The 26,100-nt window shown below is 44.3% G+C and overlaps 1 protein-coding gene across 4 annotated transcripts in view; it reads right to left on the minus strand.

Annotated features, from left to right (window-relative positions):
• LOC143639767 (protein Shroom2-like) overlaps positions 1-26,100 on the minus strand; it is a 130,472-nt gene that overhangs the window by 28,134 nt on the left and 76,238 nt on the right. For 3 of the 4 annotated variants that reach the window (XM_077107828.1, XM_077107827.1, XM_077107826.1), the window contains exons 3-5: positions 22,597-22,728; positions 17,527-19,969; positions 15,898-15,998 (exon numbers count right to left, since the gene is read on the minus strand). In XM_077107828.1, the coding sequence (XP_076963943.1) occupies positions 15,898-15,998; positions 17,527-19,969; positions 22,597-22,728 (2,676 nt within the window). The remainder of the gene's footprint in view (positions 1-15,897; positions 15,999-17,526; positions 19,970-22,596; positions 22,729-26,100) is intronic. The other variant, XM_077107825.1, reaches the window with a different exon arrangement.

Raw genomic sequence — 26,100 nt, forward strand, 5'->3', positions numbered from 1 at the left:
CGATTTTTCTTATAAACATGTTAAAATATTATTTTTCATTCATTCATTTTATAAATCTTAAGATAGTCCATAGGCAGCAGGCTGTTTGTAAATGCTACCTCATAGGTTTCTGAAAACCTCTTCAAGCTCCTTTTCCTTTTTTACCTCTCCACTCGCACAATCACTAAACATGCATTTCAAAATGACATCTATTCCCATGCGTGAGTAGATGCAGATGCAGATGCAGAGTGTGCGCATGTGTGTGTACATACATATCTATGCAGCAATTTCCCTGTGAAAATGGCATCCCCTTCCACACACAAAAGCTCCTGTCAGAGCAGTAAAGGCAATTCAACCACTAGAAATACAGCCCCAAATAACAATGTGTTTCTTTTGTCACAACACAAAAGGCAAAATAAACCAAAAAACTACCCTGTCCTTGTACAGAAACAGCCTTAAAGAAATGTCATGCTTCTACATTGTCACAATCACACCAAAGAGCAAAGTGCAAGAGCTGGAAAATGCTAAGAATTAACAGTGATCCCATTTACTCCACGTAAATTTTTTCGCTACCATCAGCCCGCACCTTGTGGATGTCTCCACAGAGCATTTCTCATGAACAAACATGCACACCTCCTTTGACCGCTTTTCCCCCCTTCATTAGGATGTGGCTGACTCACCATTTTCTTTCAGTGTCCACACTCAATGCCTCAGGAGTGAGAATGCTTGGTTCTTACTGCTATTAAAAAAGAAATGGCAAGGCAGACAGGTCTTCATATGACGCTGCCACCTTCGAGCCAGCCCCCTTGGGTCACCCATCCGCAGAACTCACACGGAGCAAAGGTCCCACATACCAAGGGCTTCTGGTCCCATCAATAGGGACAATGGTGCTGTGGCTTCCAGTTCCAATATGTGTTTAGCCAACTGTGAAAACCAAAGCTGCAAAAAAAACTGCATGTATCCACAGGCTTACATGCAGCACAGCAAACGTGCCTGCGCACACATGTGCCCGTTTGCAGAACTCCAGCTAGAATCTGCACCCTGATTTGCATTATTTTTCATCTTCAGAAGGAACAATAAACAATAAGAATGTTTACAGATCTTGCCAGATCTTACCCACGCCATTGTGAGCTGACAAACAGCCTGCCCTTCAAGACAGCAGAACAAAAGAGCCACTGGGAACTACAAGCCCCTAACAAATAGCATGAGCATTTTTAAACCAGCCCCCTCTGGTATGAGATGCCCCACGCTGTAGTCCCTCACCTGCTCCTTGTGCTTGCTGCAGCGGATCGGAGCTCACACAGTCTGTGAAGGCAGCAACCTGCTTCGGGGACCCGCACACCGCCTCTGCCACCGCAGCCCTTGCATCTCACTGCTGACAGCACCGAAGAGCCTCAAAGCCATGCTGGCAACAGCTGCAGCGTCAGCCCGCTGCTTTATGATGGACAAGTTCACGCAGGCTCCGGCAACTCGCACCTCCACCACTGAGCAACTTCTGAACTCTGGGAATGTTCCCCACACTTCAAGGCTTAAGCCCCAAAAGGTTTTTCCTTTTAAACCCCAAAAGACTTGAAGGGTCTCTCTTTTTATATTTAAAACAGGAGAAATACAGAAAAGCCTACTGCAAATTAACCAAACTATGTTATGTGCATGTCCAAGTATGTCACAAACCCTATTATTATGTATAATTATAATGCACCAATAATTTTTTTAAAAAGAAAAGTCTATAGTACTAATGTCATGCAGGTAATTTTAAATGTTTTAGTAGTCTTGATAATCATACAACACGTATAATACGTGGTTCACCTCCATAACTATAATGAAGTTAAAGACCACACTCAGTAGACTACTTCACATCTATGGATATTCTTGAGTTGATTACACACTCATTAGGAATGTAATCCATCAACCAATCAACCAAGTGTTCCGGAAGTTTAACTGTGGGCCAGGCACTCAAGGAAAAAGACAAAGCAGTCATGCTGACCCCTGCTCACCCAATTCATCACTTCACAATGATCTGTATTTAAAGTCCCTGTGCCCCACCTCCACTCCTAGCATGGCCCAAGACCTCAGTGCCACAGGCCCCATGCAGGAAGCAGCTGCCCCACTGCTGCTCCTAAGAGCCCTTTCCCACTCAGAGAGTCTCCACCTTCCAAGTCCTGAGCTCAGCCATCAGGATGGACTTTCTCCTTCCAATCTGTTTCCATCTACCAATTCCTTCATTCACAGCAATTAATCAGACTCCTATTCAGTTCACCAAACAGCTTGCTGTTTGCAGTCTCTAATGATTTATTGCTATTTTTATAAAAGTAACTTTTTTTTTTTTTAATCAACACCTACTGGATCTTGAGCATTTATGATACATCATTAAGCATTTAAGCAGTCTGCAAGAAAGGCTGCCATGGACTTCCCCATCTTCCAGGAGAAGCTTGGGCAGCCTGAGTACAATGAGGATTTGAACTTAATTTGGAGTTTCAGCCTCAAAGCTTATATTCTTTCTGATATTTTTCATCTCTACCTATTATTTTACCAACTACATGTTCCTGCCACCAAGAGAGGGTGCCATCTAAGGTTCCCCAGGTTGTCTTCATATCTCAAACAAATGTTCAATGTATATTGTGAGTCAACACACATAATAGAAATCCAGAAAGTACCTGGCAGCTGATGATTTTGTTATATTAACGTCTCAAAAGGTGTGTCCCTAATACAGATGCTTTTCAACTTTGAATAGGATTATGTCCCAATAAACTCACCGTAAGTGGAAAATATCTTACATTGAAAGTGCCACCGAGTACGCCTCATCTCCCAAGCATCCTAGCTTAGCAACATACACATTGTAGACTTGGCTGCTTCCCCTCGAGGGGCTGATGGAGCTGTGGCTGGCTGCCCGCCCCCTCAAGAGAGGATCGCAGGGCACATCACAGCCTGGGAAAAGATCGAAATTTACAACTGGAAGCAGGGTTTCTGCTGACTGAGCTTTGCTTTTGCACCATTATCTGTACTTAGAAATGGGGTAAGTCAAAATGCTTTATGAGAATTATGATTTTAAACAAACAGCTCTTTTTCAAATGGTTGAAGATTTATACAGAAAAACTGACAATAGGAGAGTTTCTATATCTCATATCTAATTTCCCCTATTACTAAATCTGACATTAATATGGTGTGTTTGCTATTATCTGGATGTTGAATGTCTACAAAGACTCATATGTTGAAGATTTGGTCCCCAGGATGAGACTACTGGGAACCTTTAAAAGTGGGGCCTAGTGGGAGGAAATTAGGTCATTGAGGACATGCCCTTAAAGGGAATATGGAAGCCTGGCTTGCTTTCTTCCTCTCCCTCTCCCTCCCTCTCTCTCTCTCCCTCCCTCCCTCTCTCTCTCTCTCTTGCCTACTGGCCATTGAGGCAGGTAGTTTTGTTCCACCACACATCACCACATCATTCTGTGCTGCCTTACCACAGGCCTGAAAGCAATGGAATCATTTGATCATGATGTAGAACGCCCCCAAAACTATAATCCAAAATAAGCCTTTTGTCGTTATAAGTTAATTATTTCAGGTATTTTGGTATAATGATGGAAAGCTGACTAACAGTTTATCACAATTAATGAACCAATATGAGTGTGTTAATATTAACTAAAGGCCACATTATTCAAATTTTCTTTCTACTTAATGTTCTTTTTCCTGTCCTGGCATCCCATCCAGGCACCACACTGCATTTAGTTATCATGTCTCCTTAGGATCATTTTACTGTAACACTGCTATGAACTGAAAGTCCATATCCCACCCCACCCTCTCCCCCACAACGCAAGGTTAAAACACTAACTTCCAAGGCAATGAAGCTAGGAGGTAGGGCCTTTGTAAGGTTATGAGAATGAAGTCCTGACAAATGGGATTAGTACCTTTTATAAAAGAGCCTGGAGAGCTTCCTTGCCATTTCCACCACGTGAGGAAACAGGGGAAAGATGTCCATCTGTGAACCAGAAAGTGAGCCCTCACCGGACACCAAATCTGCTAGTCCCTTGATCTTGGACTTCTCAGTTGCCAAAACTAAGAAATTAATATTTGGTTTATAAGCCACCAATCTACTTTTTATAGCAGCCTGAATAGAATAAGACAGATGACAATTTAGAGGATGACTGTTCAGGCATCTGTAACCTGTTCCCCAACTGGGAACTGTTTGGTTTTTTTTCTTTTTATGATTAGACTTGGGTTAAGTCCTGTTGTCATATATGATGTTAAGGGTACATGCTGTCAGCAGGTCTTACCTCTGCTGACATCAACCTTGATTACCCGGTGGAGTTCGTAAACATCAGGCTTCTCCACTGTAACTTATTCTTTCCACCCCGCTTTTCATAATGTATTTGGAAGGACGGTGCTCTTTCTGAAGGCATCGGGAGTTATATTCCACCTTCTTGAGGGTGGAGTTTCTACAGAAATTGTGTGATATTTCTCTGCATGACAGATTTGTCTATTTTCCATGTATTAATTCATTCAATCAATTCTGTATGTACTATGGACTCATGGATTCACTTTATGCACTGTGTTATACTCACTACTACTTTATTTTGTTGCTTAAATTGTTCCAGCTTTGGTCACCGTTGGCTTGTGTGTCCCTTTGGCATACCCTGTTGTGGTGCTTGGGTTTATTTGCATGTGTTTGAGCATGTCCTTCCTTTCTGGCTCCACAGACTGCTGACGGGTGGGCTCATGCTCTCTATTCTCTGCCCCAGCCCTGGAGGCAGCTCTGGTCCTTTCTATGGGACACCAAACTCTGGGTGTCGGTTATGTAAGAATGGTTTCAGGGGAGGGGGTGTAGTACTGGGGATTGAACCCAGGAGCACTCTATCACTGAGCTATACTCTCAGTCCTTTTTTTTTTTTTTTGAGACAGGATCTTGTTAACTTGCTCAAGCTGTCCTAGAACTTGTGACCCTCTTTAGTAGCCTCTTGAGTACCTGGGATTACATGCATGCACCACCACACCTGACTAGGAATGCATTCTTAGAAGAGATCCCCTAAGAATCATTTCTAAAGAGAAGGCACTTTTACAATATCCATGTTTATAATTTAGGGTGTCCATATATCCACGTTTCTTAGAGTGAGACCTAATAATCTAGGCCTACAAGGGGCTCAGATCTTTTCAGAGACTGTGTAGTATTAATACCATTAAGACATTCAGCCAGGCATATTGGCACACCCTTATAATTTCAGCTACTTGGGAGGCTGAGGTAGGAGGATTCCAAGTTTGAGACTAGCCTGGGCAACTTAGCCAAAACCTGGTTCAAGACAAAATTATAAATAAATAGATAGCCCAGGTGCAGTGGCACATGCCTGTAATCCCAGTGGCTTGGGAGACTGAGGCAGGAGGATCATGAGTTCGAAGCTAGTCTCAGCAAAAGTGAGGTGCTAAGCAACTCAGTGAGACCCTGTCTCTAAATACAAAGTAGGGCTAGGGATGTGGTCCAGTGATCAAGTTCCCCTGAGTTCAATCCCCAGTACCCAAGAAATAAATAAATAAATGGACTGTAAAATCATAAATCTTTGCAATAAACCACATAAAAATGTGCTTTTAAAAAGAAAAATTCACCCAAAAGGAACCAAGTTACCACCTAGCACCTCCACATTCTAAAATCACTGGCCCTCCTCACGTCTCCAACAGTCTTAGTGAAGCCTTGTACCTTACCTTTTCAAGTCATTTCCCATGAACTGAGCAGCAAGCCTGGCCCTTGTGGTCCAAGGACAATCTTCCCTAACCCATCTATTCTGACACAAACACGTCAGAGCATCCCAAAGGAACCTGCCCTGACAGCTCCATGCATTCTCATGCTGCAAACACACAAAACCTCCTGTACTCGGGTGGATGAAGCAAACTTCCCCAAATTAAACCACCACACCAGAGGCTAGGAAAAGGAAAATGATGAGAAATGGATATCATGCTGTGAAGCCTCTTTGAAAACATCCATACACACTTCTATACACACTAGAAGCACACTCATTAGGACCATCTCCTCTGCGCCTGGACTCAATTCCCCATGACTGACAAACCTTTGCCGTGGAGGGACATGGCCAGATAGGAAATACATTCAGTTCTGGGCACCTTATCTGTTGCAAGAACTCAGCCCTGCTGATACAGTGAGAAAGCAGTCACAGCAGTCTGTGAGCAAGTGGGCTGCATGCCAATAAATCTGTATTTACAAAAAGAAGCAATTGGCCAAGTTGGGCCTGTGGGCCATAGACTGCTGACCCTTGGCTGAACCAAAGGTTGCACAAGCCTTTCTTCTGTTGCATCACCTGCATACCTGCTTCCCCAGAACTCAAAATCAGGGTGTTGAAAGATGTTTTCCCATAATTTTCTACGCAAAGGAGAAAGTCGTTTGGCTTCCACATTCACTTCTTCTTCTAAGTGAATCTCACCCAGATCCTTGAACCTTGTATGGTCCCACAGCATTCCACTGGATGCCACCTAAAGATTTGGGTGTGCCATAGGAGAGAGAGGATCATTAACATCATAAACCATGAGACGCAACCTCCTCCTGATTTTGAAGGTGGTCCAAGGTGGGATGTGAGATGCAGCCTGGGATTTGCTTACTAGAGGGGAAACAGAAGAGAACCTAGAGGGAGAGTACAGCAAGAGCAGAGGGAGAGGACCCCACATGAGAACCAGCTTGAGAAGATACACTGCAGCTTGGAGATGTTCTATCTAAAGACCTAGAACTCTGCTGGTCCCAAGTTCCTAATGTGGGCCTGGTGAGAGATAAAGCACTATTTTTATGTAAAAGAGAACCAGGAGGCAGGATGACTCAGAAATCCAGACGGACCTGAAGGCAGGTGGCCAGGCGAGTTCCACAAGCCCAAACCCACGTCTCTGACTCACAGAGCTTAGATGTTTTGCTCATCTTGGTTCCTGCATTAGGAAAGCTGGGTAGAAAACTGGGAAAGTGAAGAGAAAGACCTTGTGACTGTTGGGTACGAGGTGACAGTGTGGATACTGTGCCCAGCTAAGGGACAAATGGAGGCTGAAATCCTGCCAAATTCCTCTTAGCAGGCTGATAAGGAAGACAACCAAGCAATGAAATGGCTGCTTCCACACCAAAAGGATGGCGCTAGAAATCACATCAGGAATATGCATTTCTGAGAGCCCAAACATTCATCATCTGTATCCTTTACAAAGGTTGTCACCCTCTGAATGAGTCACTTAATGCACAGACTCACTTTAAGGTAAAAAAGAGCTTTTTTTTGTGGATTCCCCACATTGAGGTTTTTTTTATCATTTAAAAAAATATTTTTAATTGTAGATGGACACAATACCTTTATTTACTTATTTATTTTTATGTGGTGTGAGGATGGAACCCAGTGCTTCACATGTGCTAGGCAAGTGCTCTACTGCTGAGCTACAGCCCCAGCCCAAGATTTTTTTTTAGTTATAGATGAACACAATGTCTTTATTTTGTTTATTTATTTTTATGTGGTGCTGAGTTCCTCACAAGTGTGAGGCAAGAGCTCTGCCACTAAACCACCATCCTAGCCCCAAGATTTTTTTAATTGAGATAAAATTCATCCTTGGAATACGCAGACTGTATTGGTTTTTAGGATATTCACCGAGTGATGCACCTATCACTACTACCTAATTCCAGAACATTTCTACCAATCCAAAAGAAATCTCAATCTCATTAACAGTCTCCACACCCCCGCCCCCCCATCCTTAGCCCCTGGCTAATCCTCTTCATGGATTTGCCTATTCCAGTTTATATAAATGGAATCATGTGCTATATGGCTTTGAATATTTTTTTTAAATTGTTAAATGTCTAAATAAAATCTGTTTTATATTCCTTTTTTAATAGCTATTAGACTACAACCATAAAACTAATTTGCAAGGTATATGCAAACAAAATAATAAAGCCAGTGTTCAAAGGACTTGCTCAAAGTGTTATATTTGAGAAAAGCTGAGCTCAATGTTCTTTCAGGCGACCATTTTGTCACCATCCACAAATCACTCCTTTTCCTTCTCCTTCCTTTCTCCTGGATTCTTACAGGACTGGAGGTCATAGTGAGCTCTGTGGGAGGGAAACAGGCTCAGCATGGCCTCAGGGAACCCAGACTTAGCACAGGCTTGTGGCTCTAAAGTCCTCCTGCAGGATTCCCTTGGGTTTGAGGCGGCTTAAAAGGGACTTGGACATATCTGAATGCAGTTTCTATTTATGTTGAGGACAAGGTGACTCAAAGAACTCTCTTCTAGTCGTGTGTGGTGGTGTATGCCTATAATACCAGCGACTCAGGAGGCTGAGGCAGGAAGATCACAAGTTGGAAGCCAACCTCGGCAACTTTGCGAAGCCCTAAGCAACTTAGTGAGGCTGGGGATGTGGCTCAAGCGGTAGCACACTCGCCTGGCATGCGCAGGGCGCTGGGTTTAATGTTTTCTTGGCTTTCCTACTATTCAAATAGTAGTGAAATCCTTCAAAATGGAATGGAACCACACAAAAATATAAAAAAATAAAAAATAAAGACGTTGAGTCCACCGAAAACTAAAAAATAAATATTAAAAAATTCTCTTTTTTTTTTTTTTTTTAAAAAGATACAAAAGGGCTGGGGGATGTGGCTCTGTGGTTAGCACCCCTAGGTTCAATCCCTGGTAAAACACACACACACACACACACACCAAAAAAACCCCCCAAAAAACAAAAAAGTCCTTCATTTCACATATGTAGAACCTTCAGAAAATGGGTACTTTCTGAGATTAACTGCAAGAATCTAACAACCACTTCAGACACTGAGTCTGTAAGATTCTTTCAACATTAAAATTAAATATATTTCAGAAGGGACTGTGACATGAGTACAGGGTTTTTGCTCAGGGGTGATGAGAATGTTCCGGACCCAGAGAGTGTGGATGTACAAGCCTGTGATAGTCTTGTGAGAGAATTCAACCTCAGTGAGCCTTCAATTCTCTAACAATATCCACCAGATAAGGCTGGTTTCTCATATACAAAATCTAGCACACATAGAAAGCAGCCAAGGAAAAATCCACTGTAATTAAGCTCCTGTGCCCACACTCAAAAGAAAGAGGCTACCTGGATTTGCAGCCTGTTTCCCAGAGCTCCTAAAATCAAATGATGCTGAAGGATGCCTAGGTGACAGGAAGCATAGAAGGAATGGGTCAACTGAGCCAGGATCCTCCCTGGTCATCAGGTGTGGCCTCTATAGCCCTTCGCCTTGCTTATCTCTGCAAGGCAGACTTTCAGTCTTTCTCTGCTTCTAAAACATCTACGTTATACCATGGCTCATTCATGTTATTATCCTGGCCATTCTTGCTATAATGCCCTCTTGTTTTAGGTACTAAGGACTGAACACAGGGATGCTCTACCACTGAGCTACATCCCCAGTCGATTTTGTTTTTTATTTTAAGACAGGAGCTCACTAAGTTGATGAGGCTGACCTTAAACTTGTGATCCTCCTGCCTTAGCCTCCCAGTTGCTGGCATGACAGGTGTACACCACCACACCTGGTGCTATCATGCCCTCTTAAAGGCTGCACCTTCTGCAGGAGTGGGACCATATGGCCAACATTCACAATCCAGGGATGAGGGTTACTTATAATGCTAACACTGGGTAATCCTGCAGGTCCAATGAAGAGTTCACTACTATTTGAATAGTAGGAAAGCCAAGAAAACATCTATGAGGGCAATGGATATAGCTTAACTGAAGGGCACCTGCCTGGCATGCATGAGGCCCTAGGTTCAATCCCCAGGACCATAAAAATAAATAAATAAGTAAAAATAATAATTTAAAAAAATCTTTGGAATAGGATGCCACAGAGGGTCCCATTCAAGAAACAGGAACCCGATTTCACAATTTTGTTCTAGAATTAAAACAAAAGCACCTAAATTAAACACTGAGCCATGAGAGGCCACAAGAATTAAAAGGCAAAGATGATCCCAAGAACAGTGAGTGATGGCTTTGCCAATGACTTTGCCAATATGAATAACAGACACTAAGATATATAGTATTTAAATTCCTACAGCCTCACAAGTGGGTGCCTGTACTACCTCGGCCCCACTGGGTGAGGCACTCAACCAGAACACAGGAAAGATAGGAGTGAGCTGGAAGAACCGATAGGAGGTGATGGATATAGGTGGGTTTCTGGAGAAAGGCAAAAACTCAATTACAGGCAAACTCAACCATGGTCAATGAAGAGAATAAAAGCCAACAGTCAACAAAGGAAAGAGACCAGAGTAGCTTCCTATATTTACCAGAAGGAGCTCCTCCATCCAGGAAGAGGCCATAGTAGACTCCAGGCAACTTACGTGGCTATAAGGGGAGCTCTTGTGTAGTCACCAGAGGCAGGGCACTGGGGAAATAAGGGGCATCTGTCCCCAGGGCTGTGGATTCCCTTGGGAGAGCAACCGTCAGCCCACAGCCCCGAAGTCACTCGAAAGCTAAAGTAAACTGCACAATTATGGCTCCCTATGTCAATGAGACTTCCCCCCCCATGCAGTACTGAGGCTTAAACCCAGGGTCTCACAAATATTAGGCAAGTGCTGCACCACTGAGTTACACCCTCAGCACGGCTTTCTATGTCAGAACCCAATCAGAAAGCCGAGGCCACAATCAGAAATGCTGCTTGTAGAAGACTCTGCTTCCCTGCCCCATTTAGATATCAGAGTTAATCATCATTTGTATTTTCTTCCCATTTCCCTCAGCACTGGCACTGCATGCAGCTCATGATTCTTTCCCTACCTTTGCATACCTCCTCTTCCACATGGAGTTTGGTGGGCCTTGCTTTCTCCTCCCTAACCCCAGACCCTGCAGCCCTCAGACTGTGGTCCTACAAACTCTTCCTTCCAAATAATGAGGAGTCACAAGAGCAAATCAACAAGTAAACAAAACAGTGGCCTCTAGTCCTGGATCCAGATCTCTTAAGTCCAGATGAGCATACATAAAAGGGGAAAATGTAGTTCTAAATTAAGGCAGAGAAACAAACCCGCTAGTCTCATGCTACGCCTTCTTCCTATGGATACTGCCAATCATTTCAGGGATTACGGCATCCTGCTCGCAAATGCTCTCTGCACAAAAAGAACACACCTGCTCAGGGGACTTCATTGCGTGGGACTGAAGCTCTGTGGGATGCTGCTCTGCCCTGAAAAAAATGCCGAGCTTGAGTTTCGCCTTGTTATCCCAACCCATCCAGGACAGGCTGCATAATTACCTAGCAAAGCAGTTCAGAATGGAAAGCTTCAATTGCCCCTTAGCTAACTGAAGGCCAGCAACAGCAAATGTCTGTCCTGAAGCAACAAACATGGGGTAGAGCTTGGATGATAAAGCTGTTACTTATTTTGAATTCTACTTAGAGCTGATTGTATAAATGAACAATCAGTCTTCTCATTAATCACCTCTCAGGGAAAGCATCCAAGAAGATAACCCTCAGGGTTTAGTTTATGAATTTTATGTTAAAGCAAAGTTTTTCCCCTAAAGACCTCTATTTCACATGTACTCAGTTTTTTAACTATACTGGGATTTAGGAGATACACTCTTATTCTTCCCCTCTCCTTCCATCTGTACCAACAAAATGCAAGCCTGGGGTTAATGCCAGCCTGTTAGCACTTGGCAGTGGCTTCCTTAGGCGGAGGCGGAAGTGGCTGAAAGAAGTCAGGGAAGAGGGATTCTGCCAGCCCACAGCCTAGGAGCCGCCCCCAGCTCAGCTTCATCTTCCAGAGCTTCCCAGAATACAATGCTCATGAAAGATGTTCCAATTTGAGAAGCAATAGTCAAAAAAAAGTATTGCATCTTTGTTCTCTTACAGGGTATCAATGCAGAAAATATGTTCATCTTTTGAGATGTTTATGTCTTCTTGATTCTAAATCAAGAGCACAAAGATAAGTAAAAGCCTGTTATACTTAACTGGCATGTAGACTACAATCTTAGTAAAGCTTCAGCAAACAAAATATGCCACCGGGGGTGGTTATTCACAATGATCAAGAACTAACTCAAGGAGAGTCAATTTATCTACCACTCACACATCCACCAACCCATTCTTCCAATCATCTATCTGCCCATTCACTTATACACTCCAACTACCCAGCCAGCCAGCCACACCTATCCATGTACCCATCTACTTATCTACCCATCCACTCACTCTTTCATCTATCCAACCACTAATTTCCCATCCATCCACCCACCCACATACCTATCTGTTCTCCCATCCTCCCTTCTATCCATTCAATCACTCATTTTCCCACCCATTCATCCACCTATCCATATACTCTTGTTCATCCACCCACCCACCCTTCTATCCATCCAACACCCATTTCCCCATCTATACATACATACATATACCCATCCATTTATCCACCCACCTATCCTTCCAACTATAAGCCCACTCATCCATCCATTCATCCATCCATGCATGCATGCATGCATGTAACTATCCATTCATTCACCCACCCACCTGAGTAATTTCCATCCATCTGTTCACTCATCCATGTGTCCCTTAACCAGTCCACTCACCCAACTAACCATTTATTCATTTATTTAGCACCCAATCTGTGTAGGAACTGTGTGATATACAGGGTATTAAAAAATGAAAAAGTAAAATCCTGGTCTTCCAGGAGCTATCAGTCTGGTCCAGCAAGAGTGAAGAGGCAGCTCCCAGAAAACAGGAGAAGGATGTGGCAGATACATCCAAATAGGATATTTGCCATCCTCCCCAAGCCATCCCAGTCTGCAGAGGATGCCATTGTTCCCAATGCAACAGGCACCCACTTTGAAAATTAACACAGAATAATTATAGAACCAGAAGGGGTCTGCATTTCTAAGGTTGTAGTTACACACTGCTGTAAAGCCCTTCACACAGGTTTTGCCAAATCCCCATTTCCATTCATTTAAAATGTTTCCCCATCAGTTCTAAACGTTCTCAATGAGAACTCGTCCTTAAATAAAACACAATATAGGATGGGGATGTGGCTCAGTGGTCAAGTGCCCCTGAGTTCAATCCCCAGTAAACCACCCCCACCCACACACACATACACACAAAAAGACATAAGGGAGAAGCAAGGACATCTAAGTGTTACAGGCCAAATTGTGACTCCTTTCTAAATTAGTATGTTGAAGCCATAACCCCACAAATCTCAAACTACAATATTTTGGAGGGAGAATCTTTAAAGAGATGATTAAAATAAAATGAAGTCATTAGGGTAGGTCCTAATCCAATCTGTCTCATGTTTTTTTTATATGAAGAGGAGATTAGCACACACAGACGAAAGATCACATGAGGACACAGAAGAGTCTACGAGCCAAGGAGAGGTCTCAGGAGGAACACAGTGCATCTTAATAGCAGCCTGCCAGCCTCCAGAACTGTGAAAGGATCACTGTAACAGCCCTAGGGAATACATACACCCTGTCTTGGAGGGAAGGCCAGTGGCCGGGAGTGGCCCTTTGCAAGAAGCAGACCCTGCTGGGGTCTGAGCTTGAGGACCTGGTACAAAACCTCAGAAAGCTGCTGTGGAAAGACTAGGCAGATGAGATCTGTGAGGCAGGTCATTAGGGTCAGCTGGGGTAAGTGAAATCCACTAGATCTGCTCCCTGGGGTCCAATCACTACAGTAATCTGCCCAAACACCACAGAACTCTCTCCTCTGACTTCTGATGCACCATAGAAAGTTTAAAAGATTTATAATTACAGGTCACCCCTTCAGTTACAAATATTTGTGACATTCTTTCCCTCCTACACTGGGAGGTTCTATAGGATCCTGAACTTCACAAAAGATGTTATCTCCATTTGACTTGGATGAACGCCAGCAAATACAAATAATTCCTAACATCGTTCTTCATGTTATTCCCAACAGAAGGCAACAAAAACCATTTTTTATTTGCATCAGTTATCAAGTTAGTAATTTATTCATCATAAAAGCATGTTTTACTTTAAACTTGTGCACTTTATTAGGTATCTTTATATCTTCACATAATAGACTTTATTTCTATTATTATAAACTTTTATTTCTATAATTTTCACACTTAACTTTTCTTTTCTTTTCTTTTTCTTTTTTTTTTAATTGAGCTAGGCGTGCTCTATTACCAAGCTATACCCCCAGCCCTTTTTTATTTTTCAGATCAAGTCTCACTAAAATGCCCAGATTGGCCTCAAACTTGCCACCTTCCTGTCTTGGCCTCTTAGGTCACTGGGATTATAGGTGTGTATTACTACGCCAGCTTCACATTTAATTTTTCAAGCATATTCTTTCTTGCTGATCCTTCAGAAAATTAAACAGTCCGTGGGAAAAGCTGAAAATGATTTTTTAATAGTCATATTTTAGAATTTCATTGGGACTTGCTGCTCTTAAAAGCACACACACACACACACACACACAACAATTCTGAAAATTGCTGGGTTTGTAGCTCAAAAGCAGGCGGCTTCTGGAACTAATTTCTTCAGAGTGTTTATGTAGTCTGCTGGAAGACACAGCTATGATTTTAAAAAAGCACATGGCCCCTCCTTTCTTCATCCTGACCCTCTCAGTATGGGCAGTGCTACTTTTGCACACAAATAGGATGCACATTATCCCTGTTAGCAGTGACAGTCTCTATGCACAGGAGTGGAGCTATGCCCCAACCACCATGCGTGTCCTCTGCACAGTTTACATGCTCATGGCATGGAGCAGAGTGCAGGAGCAGAGAAAGCACCATGTGTGCAGAGGTAGCTGCCAGCCCCTGCCAGCCGTGCACTGCACAGCTGGCCCCACAACTGCAGAGGCGCCTGGAAGCCAGCTTTGCAAACAGACCACAGCTGGCATATGGCACGTGACTTACTCAGAAGCCACAGTAATAAAGCTGTAATTGTGCTCCTCAGACACTGCTAAGTTCTGTAGGTGGATTATTCACCAGCTTCTCTTACCCTGGTTCATTTTAGCCACGCAGACTGATCTGTAATTGCAGGGGCTTCCTACACAGGCACACACTCAGTATCAATCCTGTTGCCTCAGAGTCACATAAGTATTGGATCCTTTTGTATAAAGTTAATAGCATTCAGTTTCAAGCCAAATGAAATAAAATCCCATCACATAGGCTCTTGAAAGTAAACATCTAAACTGGCTATTTCTGCAAAGGAACCTGAGCGTTGGGGCCAGCATTTAATTTGAACATTGCACCAATCAAACAAGATTCCCAAGACAACAGAAAAATCCTCTCAGATCTCCATCCGTGTATTTATTTCCATGTGTCCATCAGCCCTTATAAAGCAAGGTTACACTATATCCTCTGCAAAGATGCACACTCTCCTCTCCTGCCCTCTTCATGCAGAAAAGTCAGGATTATGGTATATACTTAATCCAAATCCCATCCTCCCACAACTAAACAGCTGTCTGTTCAACTGCCTAAAATCATGGAGGCAACACTAGCACCCTACTGCCACCAACTGACTTGACTTCTATTTTCAATCTCAAAATTAACTCATTAAATCAGTCCAATTTAGGAAGGCTTGCCTTACTCCTTTCTGAATGAGAATCCTTAGATGCAACTGCAATTGCATCTGAGACCTTGGCCCACAAACACAGCTGTGTGCGGATGGATGGTGAAAGCATCCTTTCAGCCGTAGCCTTCTGTACAAAGCACTTAGTTTTAAGTATGCTAAACTGGACTTATTACATATTGTTCCCATAAAGCATCTCACTACACAGAAAACACAGCGTGTATTTTAAGAACAAAAACGCCACCATGGCAATGCTTCTTTGGGCAGGGCTAGGGGGCACATGGGCTCTGCTCAGAACTCCGGGGTATCATGGGTGTCAGAAATCATGCTTGGTTAGCAGTTACTTTGGGTATGGGAAAAACCACACAGCTGGACATGTCAGCCCAGCACTCACCATCCATTAAAAAAAAAAAAAAAAAAGTCCCCAAGTCATCTTTTTAGCAACCCCAAATCTAAATTTCACCTACCGTACAGCGGACTGTCCCTCCTCGGCAGAGACTGTGGAGGGAACTGCTTCTTGATGCCCACTCGGCTCCTCCGACTGCCTTCGCGGCTTGACAGCCACTTCCTGCAAAGGCAGCACATGAGACGACCAGTCACCAGGCTGCTCTCCTAAGACATCTCATCTGTTATTAGGAAACCCCTCATTTGTGGGTTCGCCCTGCACGCCTGTCCCACAACGCCAGTGACGCTGCCTGTTGTCTCGGACTGAGACCCAGCCACGGAATATGCCCATTCAGCTCTACAAAGCATTTCATTGAGATGACTGACCTAAGACCCCAGCATCCACTTCTGGACAGGAAATAGAACTCCTACATGAAGCCTGCGAAACCATGTGACACACTGGTCAAAAGAAATCAAACAAAAGACAGCTGGTCACAAGTCACCGTGGACTTGTCCTAGGACTTGTTGGAAGCTGGAATTCTTCACTCTTGACTGAACAAGCACAGAATTCCCAGAGGTCACTCTAACAGCCCAAAGCCAGGCAGCAAGGGAGCAGAAACAAAATCTCTTAGTGTCTGCATGGGTTCTCAGCACCAGGAGGCATCCATGCACATTCTGGACACCCTGCATTAAAGCTATTACTGGTTCTTTTACAGGCGACTGCATCTGGCCAGGCATGGTGGTGCATGCTTATAACCCACACTACCTGGGAGGCTAAGGCAGGAGGACAGCAAGTTTGAGGCCAGCCTGGACAACTGAACAACAGTGTGCCTCAAAATAAAATATAAAAGGGTGGCAATGTAGCTCAGAGGTAGAGCACCGCTGGGATCAATGCTCAGTATGGAGAAACACACACACACACAAAGAAACAATCTATTACTGCAACAATGTTTTTCTCTGAAATATACAGATGCAGATGGAATAAGCAGAAAAAGCAGATAGGGGTCTGGGATTGTGGCTCAGTGGTAGAGCGCTCATCTAGCATGTGAGAGGCGCTAGGTTGAATCCTCAGCACCACATAAATATAAATAAAATAAAGGCAAAAAAGAAAAAGCAGACAGAAGGACAGGGAGACAGAAGAAAGGGAGAGGGAAAGATTGTGGACTTTGAAGTACTAATAAGAATATGTGGTTTTCAAGAAAGATAGGAGTTAATGCTCAACATCAAAACTGTCACTTAAAATAGTGCAATAGTCACTGCATTTTTAAATCCACTTTGCCCCAGAATAATCCTAAGAATGCTTATAAATTTTTTAAAGATAAATATTAAGTGGCATCAATGTTTGACAATTGGCTATCATATGTTAAGCCCTTAGCTAAAACACGATTTTCATTTCAGAGGGGTGTATTACCATTTTCTAAAGCACTCCCTCCCACCCTGTCCAGCTCCCCAAATTCTTTGTTTAGCATGAAGGTGGGACAACTAATTAAGGGGAAAGACTGTGAAGCAAGGGATTTGGAAAAGGAGGCTAAGAACAAAAGATGTGAGTTTGCAGAGGTACAGTGTTTCAAACTTCCATGCCAGTGCCAATTCAGTCCCCATGGCCCTCTCACCTGCAGTGAGATAGCCCATCCTATTCTGGGTGCGTCCTGTAGATGTCTCAAGGTCAAGGTTGGGGCAGACTAGGTCCTTGCTCATAGCAGGATGCTTACCTGTGTGTAGTGGTCTGTGGATGGTGACGACCGGGACCTTTCATGGACGTACTGTGGCCTCTGGTGCTGGTCCAAACCCACATCCAGAATGTCATCTGCTGAGTGATACCGCCCAGCACTCTTGGCCTCCAGGGGCTTCCTCTGCTCCTTCCAAGAGGCTTGGTACTCTGCAAAGGTTCCAAGTCTCTGAGGTGGGTCCAATTTCCTGAACTTTTCTGCTTCCCTGTGACCATTGAGGATTTCTCCAAAGGAAGTGGCACGAGACCTAGTCTGGAACCCAGAGTCTGCCCCCTCACTCCTGTGGCCTGCTGTCCGTGGCCTCTCCACCTTCTCCCTCGGGACTCCACATAGAGCTTGTCTCTGGCCTGGTCTCTGGAGGAGGGGTTTGCTTGTTTCCTCAAAAAACTTCCACCGGTCAGCAAATGTGCCCACAGTATCCTCGGGTGATGTGGGATGCTGGTGAGGGCTGTGATCCACCGAGAGCCCCACCTCATTCATTTTCTCTGGTTCAGAGTACGACTTCAGTTTCTGCTCGGCTGTGAACCGTTTCCGGCCTCCAATACGAGGAACGTGGGGCATGCCACCTCCAGATGAGGGTGGCTTGGCCAGTCCTGCCTCACAGAAGTTGGGGACAGAGTTTGGCTCCTGAGGGAATGAAGATAAGGTGCTGTTGCCCCCAGTCCTGTGTTCTAGTGACCCGGGATACTGGTCCACTGGGTTGGGGTCTAAATCCCGGCGCTTAAAGGAGGTGGCTCTCAGGACCCGTGCTTGGGCCTCTTTCAGGTGGTCTTTATAGGTGCTAGAGAAGGAACCTTCTAGGGTGCCACCCACCTCAGCTGTCCAGCTGCTGGCACTGTCCTCGGCCTCACTGGCTCCAGCCAGCGTCACTGTGCTCTTGCTTTTCTGCAGCTTGGCTCTACGCATCTGGATCTCATTCCTCAGAGTGGTGGCAAATCGGTCACTTCTCCGTGTTGGCTTACCCACCTGGGCATCGAATGGCGGTAGCTTCTCAGTGCCACCATCCTGCCCATTCTCGGGCTGGCACATCCCCTCTTGGGTCAGGGAGTGCAGCATGGGTGTCCTCTGGCGAGAGATTCTGCTGCTCTCTCCCTCCGCCCACTTGAAGCCCTCAGCTGTCTTCTGTGGACTGGCTTTCTCAGCACGGCTGGCTCTGGGAGGCTCTTGGATTCCTGAGAAGCAGTCTTCGGCCCCTGAATCCAGTAGGGGACATTGCTCTCTCTCAGGGGCATCCAGAGCCTGCTCATGCTGAGGTAGGTAGCATCGTGGGCTCTGGCCCATCAGGTGTGTGGGAGCATGCTCCAGGGCTCCCGAGGCCGCATCCGAATGCCAATACTCCCCACGGAGCTTTGTCACCTGGGTGCTTCCCTGCAGGGGCTGCCTGGCAGGCACGCAGTAATAGTGGCTCAACCCACCACTGTCCACCTTCTGGTTGGCAGCACTGGGCCACCTCCCCACAGAGGGGCTGTCATCTTGGTGGTGTGGGGCGGGAGGCTCCTGCCGACCTCCAGAGAGGGCCACCCGCTGCAGTTCCTTTGGTGACACAGGGGCCCTGTGGCTTTGGTCACTACATTGGCGCAGGTGCTGACCCCCAGGGTGAGGTTGCCGGAAATGCACCTCTGTGCTGAACAGCCTGTCGGGAGCCCCTAGGGAACTGCCTGCCCTGTCATCTAAGCACAGCCAACCACAGTCCATGTGGCCCTCCAGCAGGTAGCCATGGCCTCCCACTTCCTTCCCACTATTCGGGCATACCAGCCTTCGCCGATCAGTCCTCTCTGGTCTCCAATCACTGCGGGGTTGAGCCCGAGCCAGGGCTGTAAAGTGCTGCGTGGTGGCTGCCTCTGAGGATGGAGGGCCTTGCACCTTCTCATGGCTCTTGGTGGCAGCAAAGCTATCACTGCGCAGAGGAGGTGGGGGAGGAGGGGGGGAAGAAGAGTTTTTTTTCTTGTCAGGAACATACCAAACTGGCCCAAAACTGGATCTCCCAGAAGTGGCCAACTTAGGCTCAGAATTGTCCTCTGGCCAGGGGCTTTTACTGCTATCATTAGGTACCCTGGCTGGGAAACACAGTGACCTATCATCTGGGACCTGAGGATCACTCATGGCCTGGCCTTGCCGGCTGCTATGCCTAGAGGCCTCCCAAAGGCCAACTTTGTAGAGGATGTTCTCTGCAGACGAGGCATCGGCCTTGGGCAAAGTGTGGTCAGGGGTGCTGGAGCTGGTGGAAAATGAGCCGTAAGCTGAGTCCCGCTTGCTGTGGCTGCTCAGGTGGTCAATGCTGCTGTTGGACTTGGCAGCTGAGAGGCGTCCAGAGGGCTGGGAGGAGTGGTCCAGGCTATCCACGCTCCCCAGGGAGCTGAAGTGGTCAGAAGTGCGCTGCAGGTTCGTCTGCTCCCAGGAGCCAGACAGGTCATGGGAGGAAGAACTACAAAAACAATAAGAATGGTTTGCTTTATCATCCAGTACAAAAAAGGGCAAGATCAGAGGGCAACGGAATTGTGAACAGAGCTGGCTGGCACTCTGTGGAGGCTGAAAATGCCGGATGGTAACTTCTTAATGTAAGATCCCTGGGTCTGAGATTTTAGTTTGGCACATCTCAATTGTGGCTTGGTGAGATGCTCTGAGAGCAGGCTGAAGAGACTATGTCCTACCTGCTTTTAAACAGACCCCTTGCAATGCCAGCACATTTTCCCAACTTCATGCCTACATCACTAGGAGGCAATGCCTCGATGAACACTCCTATGGCCCATCAACAGCTAACCGTAGGTGTTGGTAAATGATAATTCATGAGCTAAGTAAGAGTGGTTCTTATCTTATCAAATGGTCAAGGGAAAAGAAATCAAAAGCATAATATTTCTCCCATGTAACCTATGAAAATTATATGAAATTCAAAATTCAGTTCATAAATGAAGTCTTTTGGAGCACAGCTATACCCATTTGTCGACATATTGGTTGTAGCTGCTTTGGCATCACCATAGCAGAGTGAATAAGTGGCAGAGACTGTCTGACCTGCAAAGCTGAAAAGATTTACTATCTAGCCCTTTAAAGAACACCTTTCAGACCCCTGTTTCAGTGTATGCAATGATTTTCTGACTCCCCACTTTTTTTCCCCCTTATACTACCAGAGACTGGGCTATGTGTATGCTGAGCAAGTACTGTGCCACTAAGTTACACACCCAGTTCTTTATTTTGTTTATTCATCCCCACATGTATGAGACAAGTTCTCTGCTACTGAGCTATAACCCCAGCCCACATACCCAGTTCTTTTTTTATTTTTTGGTCTACCACTGAGCTACACCACCAGACCCCCTGTTTTTTGAGAAGGGATCCTGCCAAGTTGCCGAAGCTCGTCTCAAACTGTCATCCTCCTGCCTTGGGCTCCCAAGGAGCTGGGATTACAGCTGTGTGCCATTGTACCCAGCTCCAAAGATTCTTATTATGGATTATTCACCCAAAGGAAGTAAACAAATGAGAACAATTTTAAAGTTAAAAAAGAGACTTTAGGGATAACATTTCTTTTCCAAACCCAAATATCAGAGTATGATTAGCTCTTCTCTAAAGGCTCAGTTGATTTGATATTTAAAAGAAGCAACAGGCTTTCCCAGCAAGATCATGTGCTGCTGTGTTCAGGTAAATGATTAAACCTTGTGGTTCACTAGTGCTATACACGAACAACAAAAGCCACATATTCCTAATCAGGATGATGTCTAAGAAGGAGGAATAAAGGGTTGATCAAGATATTAAATATTCTCTGACATAGTAACTGTATGCTATGACTCGTATATCTTAATGACACAGATATTTATCCAGGATATTAGACTCTTCCCTTGAAGTTTCACAAAGCTGTGCTATTCATGCTTCAAGCAGGAAAAAAAGCCATGGTTAAATTAGGTTTGGGGAGAACAAGGATGGGAAAGAAGGCAGTATGACCAGGACAAGGGTGTAGTGAGGAGAATGGACTGGCTGGTCACATGAGGTTTTTATACTGCATCCTCTAAGGGCAGACCCAGCATCACCAGAAATACTGCATGTTCCTGAAATTCTCCCACCAGGGACAATTCTTCCACAGGTTCTTAACTCCGGGCAGACAGAAACAACACTAAGTACAGTTTCCACACAGATGTGGGCAGTACTCATTTCTAATTAAGGGACTGCCAGCTGGGCGTGATGGTGCGTGTCTGTAACTGCTGTGACTCACGAGGCTGAGGCAGGAGGACCACAAATTTGAAGGCAGCTTCAGCAACTTAGCAAGACCCTAAGCCACTTAGTGAGACCCCCATCTCAAAAAGAGGAGTGAGCAGGGATGTCGCTCAGTGGTTAAGCTTCCCTGGGTTAAATCCCCAGTTCGGAGGGTGGGGGTGTTTAGTCACATAGACTAAGTGGAGGTGCTATTAAAGTCACTTAGTTTTGAAATGAAAAGCCCATTTTTCATTAAGTTTTACGACTCAGTTGAGAATCTATGGCTTCTCAAAAATACCAACCTCTCACTACCTTAAACAAGTCATAAATACTGTATTTGAGAGGTAATTCCTTCACACTACTTCAGTACTTTTCTTTAATAAGTTTTGCAGCTAACATTTATTAATAGCCAAAAATGGATTTTGCAATTGTTACGTTACCTTCAAAACACACACTCACAAACTAACAAGCACACGGATACACTTGCACACTCAAATACAAGTATACGTAGAGACACACACAGATATGCACACATATATGCTTACAGGCACACTCACACATGCATGGGGATACATACACATGTATAAACACACACATCCCAACACTATGCTATCTGCCACTAACACCCTGACACCACATGAGAGAAAGCATGCTTTCTCATTGTTGCACTGTCATTTATTTTCATTATTATAGTTGTTTTCCACCCTCACCCATGCGCCTCCTTAGTGAAAAATTCAGTTCTAACCCTACTCAAGCATTTAGTTGTCTGATGAGAAATGTCAAAATCATTCGGAAGTCAAGAAGCACACTGGAATATCTGAGCATCTGCAGACTATTACAGATTTTACATCCTCCTGGAGAATGGGCATCTACCTTGCATGGTGTCGGCTGTGCCAGGAAGGGCAGCCAGTGGCAGCAGGGAACTGAGAGGAGACTGGCTCAGGGTGTCCATCGGAGAACTTGGTGGCATGCCAGGAGTGAGGCCTCCAGCTCAGCTCACTCTTCCTGGAAAAGAATGCAGACACATGAGGGAATCTGACACCCTAGATGCATTTGTGCCAAGACAGGAGCCCAGGAACAGAAATCAGTTGCACCTGTTCGGGAGGGATCTGCAGCACCCCGTGCCTCCTACCATATCCATGCATGCAGGCTTATTCATTTCAGATTTTATGAGTGATCCTTTTGCCCAAAAGCAGAGTGGCAATCACAAGCTCCAAAATGTGAAGCAGTTCTCCAAAAATACATGCAATTTGGGCTGGGGTTATGGCTCAGTGGTAGAGCATTTTCCTGGCACATGTTGAGGCACTGGGTTCGATTCTCAGCACCACATATAAATAAATGAATGTAAAAATAAAGGTCCATCAACATCTAAAAAAAAAAACATTAAAAATGTATATATGCATTTGTCAATTAAAACGTTTATAAATGTAAAAATAAATAAAAATTTATTCCATATAAACTAAGTAAACAAAACTTGCCCTCTCCCTTCACCCTGTAATATAGAATGCAAACAGATTTTCCTGTCTTTTGTGGTTTAGCATAACTTTAAACAGAACTCTGAGCCTCCTTCGTGAGAAGGGACTGAAGTGGAGAAGTAGTCAGTATGCCCACATGGCCTGCTGACAGGGGCACAGTTTAGACTGCATATCTCCATTTGCTAGCTAAGTAAATTCAGCTGTCTTGTCATTAACCAAGACTAGGAGAGTCATCTTCTTCTGAGTCTCTCCATATGTACTGTCAGCTCAACCACTGAATGACCATGATGTCCTGCACCAACAGGCTCGAGTCCCTTCCAGCCAGGGTCTCTCTACATGGTCTGAGCCTTGCCAGGTTCCCATGCCACCATCTGCACCTTCCCAGATGTGGGCACACCTACCCAGGTCAGGTGAGACAAGGTGTGTCCAGCTGGAGTCTCTAGGGATGCTGGTAACTTACATAATGGAGTCTCTCCAGTGGTAGAGGCAAGCGCTCTACCACTGAGCCACAACCCCAGCCCTGGAAATTCTACTTCATGCCACTAATTTCAGGTTGACTTTTGATGCAGCAAAGATGACTAGATGTTGTCAGATATACAGACCCACCCAAGCTCTCATCTTCAAAGTTACTATTTGAAGCTAGCTTTACTTTCCACTTTTCTAATTTGAGACAGAAATGACCTCACCTTGGACAATTTATAGACCAATCAAAAATGGAGAAAGAACTCAACTAAGCATTCTTTAGGTACTTTTATAGAGAGAGATTAGACATTTTCCCTAGTGGGTGAAAACATTAAAGAATATTATATAATGAAGAATAACTTCCAAAATAGAACTGAAAAGCATTTAAAACAAACCTTTTGATGACTTGGATAACTTTAATGAGAAAACTTATATGAGTGGTAAAATGTGGAGTATGTTGACTCCACATGAACTAAAAAAAAAAAAAAAAAAAACATGTAAAACAGGAATTCATTGCACGAGAGAAATAAGTAATTATAAAACCAAGACCGTACCTCATAGAATTTCTCAAAATCCTCGTAAGAAAGGCTCTGGCCATGTGAATTTCATTTTCAGCTGGCTTTTTCTGTGCCAGAATATCCATGACTTCTTTCATTGTTCTTTATAATTAATTAATGACAGAAATAAACTAGACTGACTGAAACTGGAGGTGAAGAGGAAGAAAAAGAAGGCTGAGAAAAGAAAATGCCTAACACTTGTGGTGACACTCTTGGCACCCTGCCACAGGAATGCCTGAGGTCCTATCTGGGATCAGCTGGGCAGCAATGCTCCATGGGGAGAATGAAATCTTTTCCCCAAAAAGCTATCATTAGCAAGCACATGTAAAAAATATTAGCAATAAAATCTGTCTTCATAAAATACATTGAATACTTAAAAATGAATGTCAAGTCTCTGTTCTATGCCCCCCAATCCTCCCCTGCATCCTCACCCAACCTTCAAGTGTAAATAACCACTGCTGGAGGATTATCTTCAGCAAATTTTTAATCTCAAAATAATCAGCTCTAACATATAGTACACTTCTATGTACCTACCTATAGGTAAACTGCTCTGTGGTCATGCAATTTCATAACTGGAAGTTCTATTTTTTTAATACTTATTTTTCAGTTTTAGGTGGATACAATATCTTTGTTTTATTTTTACGTGGTGCTGAGGATCGAACCCAGTGCCTCATGCATGCTAGGCAAGTGCTCTACTACTGAGCCACAACCCCAGCCCTGGAAATTTTATTTTATGCCACTAATTTCAGGTTGTCTTTTGATGCATCAAAGATGAATAGAACAGAGTATAACAATTATAAATCTGCTTCTGAAAGTATCCAGCAAGCACCTTCCTTTCCAAGTACCTAGAGCTTCACCTTCAGAACTGTAGAAGAAAATGCACCACCTCCAGGCACCAAACACACAAATTTGAATATGAAGTTGAGTCAACTTTAAGCTTAGTTACTATCAGAGGGGAGAGCAGTATGGTGATAATATTAACCTACACTAGCAGAATAATCAAAAAAATAAAATAAACCCTCACCCTTCCAATGATCTCATGAGATAATGACAACTTACTTATTCATTTTGTAAGTGAATCAGACAGTGACCACAGAAGCAATCTAGCAGCTGACACAGCCAAGCAATTCCATCTCTGACCAAATGTTACTCTGTGAAAACCTAAAGACTGTTTTTTAAAAACTTATAATAATTAACGAAAACATTTCAGATTTACTCTTTTGCCCTCAAGTTTATTCTATAATGACAATATTCAGCTTCCAACTAATGTGGACTTGAACAGCTAGCCATCTGATCAAAATGTTTCTTGTTCTATGCTGATGCTAAGGAGAGTGAACTTCTAGCACTTTCATAAAATGCATCTCACCTGGCTCATGTCTTTGGGAGCTGTCCAAAGATAAGGAGCAATGCCCAGTGAAGCAAAAAAGGAATGCAAACCCACCCAGAGGCTCCTCTGCAAAAAGATGACACACAATGTAAGCGTCTATTTCACAAAGACAGAGTCCACAGTGAGGACACTCAGGAGGGCTACCTAATACAGAGCATAGATGCTTGGAAAAAAGGGTTAATCTCCTCTGTACTAGCACTGAAAATGCCAGAGCTGTTGGGAACAGGGAAATTTCTCTCATTTATGTGCTCTGAATTTCCTAGTGCATCACAAACATAACTGGAAATCAACCAAGGGTCAGGGTCAGGCTGGTTTCTCTTCGTCAGCACTTCTGATGCCTGGCAACAGCTGCCTTTGAAGAGAAGCACCTGCATGCTGCTTCCTATTCAAAGGCCCTGGAGTTGGGGACAGAGTGCTCTGGCGCCATCTAGAGCTCACCCATACTCATGGTCCCGCTGGCTCTGTTTACCCACTCCCAGGCAGCAGTGAAACTTCA

The sequence above is a fragment of the Callospermophilus lateralis genome, chromosome Y (genome assembly GCF_048772815.1).
Source record: "Callospermophilus lateralis isolate mCalLat2 chromosome Y, mCalLat2.hap1, whole genome shotgun sequence".
NCBI classification, from domain to species: Eukaryota; Metazoa; Chordata; class Mammalia; order Rodentia; family Sciuridae; genus Callospermophilus; species Callospermophilus lateralis.